The sequence below is a fragment of the Moschus berezovskii genome, chromosome 7 (assembly GCF_049115385.1).
Source record: "Moschus berezovskii isolate FMDL1 chromosome 7, NW_MosBer_1.0, whole genome shotgun sequence".
Classification (NCBI taxonomy): domain Eukaryota; kingdom Metazoa; phylum Chordata; class Mammalia; order Artiodactyla; family Moschidae; genus Moschus; species Moschus berezovskii.
This window is the reverse complement of record NC_142466.1, coordinates 55,606,386-55,617,148: the sequence shown is the minus strand read 5'-3', so window position 1 is coordinate 55,617,148 and position 10,763 is coordinate 55,606,386. Positions and strand designations below refer to the sequence as shown.

Genomic DNA, 10,763 nt, shown 5'->3' with positions numbered 1-10,763 from the left:
GGGAATAGAGTGGCCCTGACCTCTTGTCTTTTTACCTTATACTTTAATGATTTGATACCTCTTTGGAATTAATTGAATTCATCTGCTGAATTTTCAATAACCCCATAGAGTAAACATATTCATTCTATTATCCAGGAGAATATTTGCAAGCAGTTTGTCTTAGTATATTTTTACAAAGAATCTCATTCTCCAGTCCTTTGACTCATATTAATCTATATACCAATTCCTGAACTTGCCGGTCTTTCTAGTTCATTCCAGTCCAAAATCCAATTTGAAATTTCAATCTTTCACCCAGTTTGCAATGTTTAAAGGGAGATATTACAGGACTGACTTACTGGAATTTTTTTTCTTAACAATCTCAAGAGATGCTTGCTAACATATACTTTAAATTATTTTCAGATTAAATTATTACTGTGCAAAACTCTGGGGTCTTGATTGCCTATTTATAGATCCAGGACTGTTTTCTGAGGGAGACAATAGAAAACAGAAAATGTCTTGGTTTACGGGTACTGCCTCAGCATCCCACAGGCGATCTTCAGCCTAAGGGACAGATTCTAATTAGCAAATCTCAACTTTCTTAAGCAGATGTTCATTATACTCTCAGCTCATCCAACCCTTAAAGTCTATGGGCCTGGCTCACTATCAGAAACAGAGGATGTATACACTGAAAATACTTGTTGAGAGTAACATCTATTTCTCCTGTTTTGTACTCACTGACAACAAATATTTGATTTCCCTCTCTGGTTCAGTTAAAGCCAAACTTGTGACAGATTCTAACAAATGCATGGACCCCCATAGCATACATTTTTCTTGGTTTATTTTTTCCTTTGCTGTGATTTCATGACTCATTTTCTTCTCTTGTACACAATGCAATTTTAAGATATCTCTAATTCTTTTTAGAACAAAGCAAGGTAAAAATAAATTTTGAGAATAAAAAGATTTGGTGTGGTTAAAACGATTCATTAACACAATGCACTAGCAACTTCCTACACAGCTTTAGTCCTTCTCAGTTTTTCTGGTGTCATGTGGATCCATGCTAAATATGTAAAATCCACAATTACACTGAATTTATAACTAAGCAAGGCAAATATATAAATGACAACACTTGCTTTTACTGTTCAAGGCTTGGATGCTGCAAGATGTGGGAAGCTGGCAGGAAGGCTAGGTCACTGTATAAGGCTTATTATATTATCACCATCACAACATTACTTTAAGAGAAAACCCATCAATGGGTCTAACAAAAATGCAGGAATGCTCAGACTCAGTGTTCTACATGACATGAGTTAGTGGTTAGATAAGATATTTGCAGCTTTAATTCTCAAATGCAGAAGTTATCTCTGGCTGCTGAATCGATTGGGCATGGGGTTAGAGTAGATAAAGGGAGCTGGTTTTCCTCAGAGAGTGAAAGGAAGGGTATTTCAGGGCCTTTAGTATATACTGGGTTGGCCAAAAAGGTTGTTCATGTTTTTCTGTAAGATATTATAGAAAAACCCAAACGAGCTGTTTGGCCAGCCCATAATGGGCACACACTACAGTCACTGTCCTCAGACGGAACCAGCTCCATAGTTCCCTCTAGTGGGCTAATATTCACCACATTCCCACATGCCCTGCAACAGGGGACCATCCTAGTTTCCTTCCTTTCAAAGCTACCAAAATAATGTGATACCCTTCTAACTAATTTTAATTTTAGATTTCCTTGGATATTTCTTAAAGCAAATACATATGTTAGGCACTATTTTAAGATCTTAACAAGTATAGAGTTGCTTAATTATCATAACAATCCTAAGAAGTAGGTGCTGTCATTATCTTTTTTTTTTTTACAGATGGGGAACGTGAGTCACAGAACTTTCCAAAGGTTACACAGCTATTCCATATGGTACCCAGAATAGCACTGTGGGTTGGCAGGAGTAAAGGAATACACATATGCATTAAACCCAAATTTAGTAAAAAAATAAAATAAAATATATATATATATAGTGATGAGAACCCATGGGATTTGAGGATTTGGATTCAAGTATTTCTTGGCTAGTGATTAGCTGTGTATATGAAGTGGTCACAAACTCACTGAACTGTATAAGAACTAAAAACATCTCTACAGTCCATGATAGTCTTAATTGTCTGTTTTTAATAACTTAAATCTGCCCCCAAGAAATGGATGTTTCTATAGATGACTGAATATAATACACCAATACTCATATGCAGGATACTTACAACAACTCTGGTATATACTTCTTCAGCAAAGTCAATGCTCTGGAATTTGAGTTCTGTAGGAAATGTGTACTTGGTCAACCATTCCAAAAGTGGGAGGTCCAAATTACTCCCAGCAAAGGAGTACTGAGGGGCATGGATGTGTGTGTCGACCAGCCCAGGCATGAAGAACTCACTGGAAATTAAGATAGGGAGAAAAGAATTTAATAACATCTTTAGTCATTTTCCATATCTTTAAATCATGTTTTCTCTAGACAGTGATTTAATTGTTTATTCCACTCAGAGTAGATGCAATGAGATGAATGTAAATTATCTTATTATTTAGAAGTCAGAAAATAAAAATGAAACTCTGCTAGGGGAGACACAGGCCTAAATTGGAATGGCTTGGTGTGAAGTTAACCAAAGATGTTGCAAGGAGGAAAAAGCACAGCACTGAGCAGAAGCAAAGCAGTCATTGCCCAAGAAATGTGTGAAGTTATGATTTAACCATATGATTTTGTTCATAAAACTAGGGGTTGCAGAACAGAGAGCAAAGATGAGAGAGGAAGTCAAAACTTCTAGAGCCAAACAAACACATGAAAAGATGCTCAACATCGCTCATAATCAGAGAAATGCAAATCAAAACCACAATGAGGTACCATTTCACTCCAGTCAGAATGGCTGCTATCCAAAAGTCTACATGCAATAAATGCTGGAGAGGGTGTGGAGAAAAGGGAAGCCTCTTACACTGGTGTGAATACAAACTAGTACAGCCACTATGGAGAACAGTGTGGAGATTCCTTAAAAAACTGGAAATAGAACTGCCATATGACCCAGCAATCCCACTGCTGGGCATACACACCAAGGAAACCAGAATTGAAAGAGACACATGTACCCCAATGTTCATTGCAGCACTGTTTATAATAGCCAGGACATGGAAGCAACCTAGATGTCCATCAGCAGACGAATGGCTAAGAAAGCTGTGGCACATATACACAACTGAATATTATTCAGCTATTAAAAAGAATGCATTTGAATCAGTTCTAATGTGAGGCTGAACGTATGACATAAAGTACAGAGAACTTATCAGGAAAGTCCAGTATGAGGGAGGGGCAATGTCATACTAAGCCTACAAAGTATGACCTCCAGGTCTCCAAAAAAAAGATTGAACATATGGGATAAGAGGTCACAGAGTTATAAATGGGATTCAGATCTGACGGTCTCCCCTGATTAGAAAACCCTAGAAGTTGGGTGGTATAAGAGATTTCTGTAGAAGAAAGAACTAAAACTAAAACTCAGCCTTGAGCAGTACCCTCCACTTAAAAGAGTAAGATTGAGGAAGAGAAAGTCATGCTCCATCTAGGCACAATCACTGTCAGGAAGATAGAGACCTATGATAGATGTTGAGGACGACAGTGAAGGGAGGGACAGTGGCCACTGTTGAAAACTGCAAGAGTCAGGACCCTGAGAGAGCACTCATTTCCATACAGTGATTTGGAGACACCTGATTTCAAGTGGGCAAGCACTTCATTACCCAAGTACTTACCCAGTCCAAGCACGTCTTAGTTACTGTCCTAGGTGCTGACGAGAGAGCCAAGAACAGGAAAGACAAGTGGAGACAGAAATGACTGGACAAAAACTATTTGGTAGTGAAGGTTAGAATGGTAATATAGGGGAAGAGTGAAAGTCACTTTTGTTTCCCATGTAAGAGAAACCTGAGCATGTTATGAAGATAGCAGAGATGGAAGAAGGCCATAAGGCAGGGGACAATGTCTTCTGAGGCAACAGGGAGTGAAGATTTATCATATCAAAAGTTTAACTTTCAACCAGAAAACCTAGCAATCCTTTTTTATGAAACAAAGTATTATGAAATGCTTATTAATAGAAACATTCACTTAATCAAAGTTAGAGTCCAAGATTAATACGGAAAGCAGTACATGCAGGAATGTGGACTGTCAGGGCTGCATTGAGATAAGCAGTCACTGAGCCCAGCTACTCACTTTACAGAAAGAACAAAAGGAAGTTTGAGGATGGCAATCTCATTAGTGGCCCAGCCAGGCTTAGAACTCAGTTCTCCACTTAAGACATCACTTGTAGCTAAACCGTCATCATCAAAAGTCAAACTGGAGGCAAAGCAGAGGGGTTTGGAGGCTGACGCAGGATAAGATGAAAAAGCTCTCCTTTCTCATCCTATTATCCTCTTCCACTTTCCTGCTTTCACTTTACTTAATCACTATCCTAATTTCCTTAGAAAAATCTCAACTTTCCCCTGAAAAAAACCATCAACTTCACATTCTAAATCTGGAGTGTTGGCTAGGCCTGATCAGAACCTGAGGATAAAGAACAATATGTGCTCCTATGTACATTTATCAGAACATTCACCTGTCTTTTAATCAACTGGAAAATGCTAGTAAAAGCCTACCCTACAATCAAGACACATAACTCTCTGTTTAAAAATCTGTGTTACCCAATCTGTCTGCCCTCACACTATTTACTATCCTCATCAACCTTCCCCCCAGGGATGTGATGGTTTCAAGGGCCTGGGAACCCCAGGCTGTTTGAAAACCACTCTTTCGCTGCACACACACACACACACACAAAGCAAGGGTATGATATAACAACAACATCTTGTACTTATTAAAAATTTTGGTATTTATTCATTGGGTTTTTGCATTATTTTTATTTTTAAAAATACTGCAGTACACTATTATTTATCTTGATTACTAAGTTTTCTGCCCTCTCCACCCTTAAATTCCTGTGTTCAAGGTAAATGCCTCACTTGCCTCACCCTAATCCTGGCTCTGCCATGTCTGTCTGGTCTATGGTTACAGTCTGATCCACTCCTATCAAAGCACTGCTGAGTGCTCCAGTTATAATTTTCATTAAAAAAAAAATCCACACCATGCTGATTTAATTTTTTCTTCCCTTGTCACTTTTCTATGTGCAGTGCATATAGGTCTCCTGGAATGTGCATTTGGTAAATGGATTTAACTCCAAGAGCAGCCTCGTAAAGAGGGAACAAGAAGATTTAAAATCCACAGATGCATTCACCTCGATCCACATCCTCCAGACACTCCACCATCCTCTCATTTTCCCAACCTCCATCTCATCCACTCCCAAGGCTTCTTCTGATCCTTCACGATAAAGGCATGCGAGAAGATGACTTATAAACGTCAATTGTTCCTCAACATATATCCTGGTGAAAATGCTCCAAGAGGAAGCAGACGGTAACAGCAGAGGTGGAATGATCTCCATGACCACTGATTCATCCACACATGCCTACTGGCTGCATGCTTCTAAGCACATGAGAGGCAGCAGGGAGAGAAAAGGAGGTAAGAGATGTGAGTGTAAATGGAATGTGCAACAAAACTTTAGGGGCAGTCCCCCATCTCTCTGGATTGTCACCAGCTTCTCTGCCCCCAAGGCCTTAGGGGGAACACAATTCACAGATGTGCCGCAGTAGATGAGGTGTCTACACCATCTAGGACAATCCTTTGCTAACAGCCCAGGAGACAAGCTCAAAGAGGGAAAGAGCCTGCTTTCCATCTAACAGCTGCAAAGCTGCAGGGTTAGGATTCATGCCAGGTGTTCTGATCCCTAATTCAGTGTTCTCACTACATTATTCCAAACCCTAAAATTGTTTGTAGAATGAAAACTATTTGGTTGACTTTAAAACTTTGACTGACTTTCAAAACATACTTGGCCTAAACCCAGATGAAATCTTTGAATTAAAAAAAATATTCTCATTTCTTTTTTTAAAATTTATTTATTTTAATTGGAGGCTAATTACTTTACAATATTGTAGTGGTTTTTGCCATACATTGACATGAATCAGCATGGGTGTACATGTGTTCCCCATCCTGAACCCCCCTCCCACCTCCCTCCCTATCCCATCCCTCAGGTCATCCCAGTGCACCAGCCCTGAGCACCCTATCTCATGCATTGAACCTGGACTGGCAATCTATTTCACATATGGTAATATACGTGTTTCAATGTTATTCTCTCAAATTATCCCACCCTCGCCTTCTCCCACAGCTCCAAAAGTCTGTTCTTTATATCTGTGTCTCTCTTGCTGTCTTGCAAATAGGGTCATTGTTACCATCTTTCTAATTCCATGTATATGCATTAGTATGCTGTATTGGTGTTTTTCTTTCTGACTTACTTCACTCCATATAATAGGCTCCAGTTTCATCCAACTCATTAGAATTGATTCAAATGCATTCTAATAGTTGAGTAATATTCCATTGTGTATATGTACCACAGCTTTCTCATCCATTTGTCTGCCAGTGGACATCTAGGTTGCTTCCATGTCCTAGCTATTGTAAACAGTGCTGTGATGAACTTTGGTGTACACATGTCTCTTTCAATTCTGGTTTCCTCTGTGTGTATGCCCAGCAGTGGGATTGCTGGGTCATATGGCAGTTCTATTTCCAGTTTTTTAAGGAATCTCCACACTGTTCTCCATAGTGTGACTGTACTAGTTTGCATTTCCACCAACAGTGTAAGAGGGTTCCCTTTTCTCCACACCCTCTCCAGCATTTATTGCTTGTAGACTTTTGGATAGCAGTCATTCTGACTGGCGTGAAATGGTACCTCATTGTGGTTTTGATTTGCATTTCTCTGATAATGAGCAATGTTGAGCATCTTTTCATGTGTTTGTTAGCCATCTGTATGTCTTCTTTGGAGAAATGTCTGTTTAGTTCTTTGGTCCATATTTTGATTGGGTCGTTTATTTTCCTGGAATTGAGCTGCAGGAGCTGCTTGTATATTTTTGAGATTAATTCTTTGACAGTTGCTTCGTTTGCTGTTATTTTCTCCCATTCTGAAGGTTCTCTTTTCACCTTGCTTATAGTTTCCTTCATTGTGCAAAAGCTTTTAAGTTTAATTAGGTCCCATTTGTTTATTTTTGCTTTCATTTCCATTAATCTGGAAGGTAGGTCATAGAAGATCCGGCTGTGACTTATGTCAGAGAGTGTTTTGCCTATGTTCTCCTCTAGGAGTTTTATAGTTTCTGGTCTTACATTTAGATCTTTAATCCATTTTGAGTTTATTTTTGTGTATGGCGTAAGAAAATGTTTGAGTTTCATTCTTTAACAAGTGGTTGACCAGTTTTCCCAGCACCACTTGTTCAGTTCAGTTCAGTTCAGTTCAGTTCAGTCGCTCAGTCATGTCCGACTCTCCGCGACCCCATGAATCACCACACGCCAGGCCTCCCTGTCCATCACCAACTCCCAGAGCTCACTCAGACTCAAGTCCACAGAGTCGGTGATGCCATCCAGCCATCTCATTCTTGGTCGTCCCCTTCTCCTCCTGCCCCCAACCCCTCCCAGCATCAGACTCTTTTCCAGTGAGTCAACTCGTCGCATGAGGTGGCCAAAGTATTGCAGTCTCAGCTTTAGCATCAGTCCTTCCAATGAACACCCAGGATCGATCTCCCTTAGAATGGACTGGTTGGATCTCCTTGCAGTACAAGGAACTCTCAAGAGTCTTCTCCAACACCACAGTTCAAAAGCATCAATTCTTTGGCGATCAGCTTTCTTCACAGTCCAACTCTCACATCCATACATGACCACGGGAAAAACCATAGCCTTGACTAGACGGACCTTTGTTGGCTAGTTATGTCTCTGCTTTTTAATATATTATCAAGGTTGGTCATAACTTTCCTTCCAAGGAGTAAGCGTCTTTTAATTTCATGGCTACAATCAGCATCCGCAGCAATTCTGGAGCCCAAAAAAATAAAGTCTGACACTGTTTCCACTGTTTTTCCATCTATTTCCCATGAAGTGATGGGACCAGTTGCCATGATCTTTGTTTTCTGAATGTTGAGCTTCAAGCCAACCTTTTCACTCTCCTCGTTCACTTTCATCAAGAGGCTTTTGAGTTCCTCTTCACTTTCTGCCATAAGGGTAGTGTCATCAGCATATCTGAGATTATTGATATTTCTCCCAGCAATCTTGATTCCAGCTTGTGCTTCTTCCAGCCCAGCGTTCCTCATGATGTACTCTGCATATAAGTTAAATAAGCAAGGTGACAATATACAGCCTTGACGCACTCCTTTTCCTATTTGGAACCAGTCTGTTGTTCCATGTACAGTTCTGACTGTTGCTTCCTGACCTGCATACAGGTTTCTCAAGAGGCAGGTCAGGTGGTCTGATATTCCCATCTATTTCAGAATTCTCCACAGTTTACTGTGATCCACACAGTCAAAGTTAAAGAGATTGTCTTTTCTCCATTGAATATTCTTGCCTCCCTTGTCAAAGATAAGGTGTCCATAAGTGCATGGATTTATCTCTGGGCTATTTTGTTCCATTGATCTACACTTCTGTCTTTGTGCCAGTACCATACTGTAGCTTTGGAGTATAGTCTGAAGACAGACAGGTTGATTCCTCCAGTTCCATTTTTCTTTCTTAAGATTGCTTTGGCTATTCGAGGTTTTTTGTATTTCCATACAAATTGTGAAATTATTTGTTCTAGTTCTCTGAAAAATACCATTGGTAGCTTGATAGGGATTGCATTGAATCTGTCTATTGCTTTGGGTTCCGTTCTGTTCCGTTCCGTTCCGTCGCTCAGTCGTGTCCAACTCTTTGCGACCCCATGGACTGTAGCCTACCAGGCTTCTCCATCCATGGGATTCTCCAGGTAAGAATACTGGAGTGGATTACTGTTTCCTTCTCCAGGGGATCTTCCCGACCCAGTCTCAAATCCAGGTCTCCCGCTTTGGAGGCAGACGCTTTAACCTCAGAGCCACCATTGCTTTGGGTAGTATACTCATTTTCAACAAATTGATTCTTCCAATTCATGAACATGGTATAATTCTCCATCTATTTGTGTCATCTTTGATTTCTTTCATCAGTGTTTTATAGTTTTCTATATATAGGTCTTTTTTCCTTTGGTATATTTATTTCTAAGTATCTTATTCTTTCCATTGCAATGGTGAATGGAATTGTTCCCTTAATTCCTCTGTTTTCTGTTAGTGTATAGGAATGTAAGGGATTTCTGTGTGTTAATTTTATATCCTGCAACTTTACTGTATTCATTGATTAGCTCTAGTAATTTTCTGGTGGAGGTTTTAGGGCTTTCTATGCAGAGGATCATGTCATCTTCAAACAGTGAGAATTTTACTTCTTTTCCAATCTGGATTCCTTTTCTTTTTCTTCTCTGATTGCTGTAGCCAAAACTTCCAGAACTATGTTGAATAGTAGTGGTGAGAGTGGGCACCCTTGTCTTGTTCCTGACTTTAGGGGAAATGCTTTTAATTTTTCACCATTGAGGATAAGGTTTGCTGTGGGTTTATCATATACGGCTTTTATTATACTGAGGTATGTTCCTTCTATGCCTGCTTTCTGGAGGGTTTTTATCATAAATGGATGTTGAATTTTGTCAAAGGCTTTTTCTGCATCTATTGAGATAATCATATGGTTTCTATTTTTCAGTTTGTTAATGTGTTGTATTACACTGATTGATTTTCAAATATTAAAAAAAACTTGCATCCCAGGATAAAGCCCACTTGGTCATGATGTATGATCTTTTTAATGTGTTGTTGGATTCTGTTTGCTAGAATTTTGTTAAGGATTTTTGCATCTATGTTCATCAGTGATATTGGCCTGTAGTTTTCTTTTTTTGTGGAATCTTTGTTAGGTTTTGGTATTAGGGTGATGGTGGCCTCATAGAATGAGTTTGGAAGTCTACCTTTCTCTGCAATTTTCTGGAAGAGTTTGAGTAGGATAGGTGTTAGCTCTACTCTAAATTTATGGTAGAATTCAGCTGTGAAGTCATCTGGTCCTGGGCTTTTGTTTGTTGGAAGATTTCTGATTATGGTTTCGATTTCTGTGCTTGTGATGGGTCTATTAAGATTTTCTATTTCTTCCTGGTTCAGTTTTGAAAAGTTATAGTTTTCTAAGAATTTGTCCATTTCTTCCAAGTTGTCCATTTTACTGGCATATAGTTGCTGATAGTAGTCTCCTATGATCCTTTGTATTTGTGTTGTCTGTTGGGATTTCTCCATTTTCATATCTAATTTTGTTGATCTGATTCTTCTCTCTTTTTTTCTTGATGAGTCTGGCTAATGGTTTGTCTATTTTATTTATCTTCTCAAAGAACCAGCTTTTAGCTTTCTTGATTTTAGCTATGGTCCCCTTTGTTTCTTTTTCATTTATTTCTGCCCTAATTTTTATGATTTCTTTCCTTCTGTTAACCCTGGGGCTCTTCAATTCTTCTTTTTCTAGTTGCTTTAGGTGTAGAGTTAGGTTATTTATTTTTTTTGCTTGTTTCTTGAAGCAGGCTTGTATTGCTATGAACTTTCCCCTTAGCACTACTTTTACTGAATCCCATAGGTTTCGGGTTTTTGCGTTTTCATTTTCATCCATTTCTATGCATATTTTAATTTCTTTTTTGATTTCTTCTGTGATTTGTTGGTTATTCAGAAGCATGTTGTTTAGCCTCCATATGTTTGTATTTTTAATAGTTTTTTTCCTGTAGTTGACATCTAATCTTACCGTGTTGTGATCAGAAAAGATGCTTGATGTGATTTCCATTTTTTTGAATTTACTAAAGCTAGATTTATGGCTCAGGATGTG

The 10,763-nt window shown here is 39.0% G+C and overlaps 1 protein-coding gene and 1 long non-coding RNA gene across 2 annotated transcripts in view; one reads left to right on the top strand and one right to left on the bottom strand.

Moving 5' to 3' along the window:
• Positions 1-10,763, top strand: part of LOC129556740 (uncharacterized) — a 191,684-nt gene that overhangs the window by 114,316 nt on the left and 66,605 nt on the right. The window contains exon 6 of the long non-coding RNA XR_016037838.1: positions 5,135-5,519. This is a non-coding gene — a long non-coding RNA (uncharacterized LOC129556740). The remainder of the gene's footprint in view (positions 1-5,134; positions 5,520-10,763) is intronic.
• Positions 1-10,763, bottom strand: part of GDA (guanine deaminase) — a 112,343-nt gene that overhangs the window by 43,578 nt on the left and 58,002 nt on the right. The window contains exon 3 of the mRNA XM_055426880.2: positions 2,212-2,383. Within this exon, the coding sequence (XP_055282855.2) occupies positions 2,212-2,383 (172 nt within the window). The remainder of the gene's footprint in view (positions 1-2,211; positions 2,384-10,763) is intronic.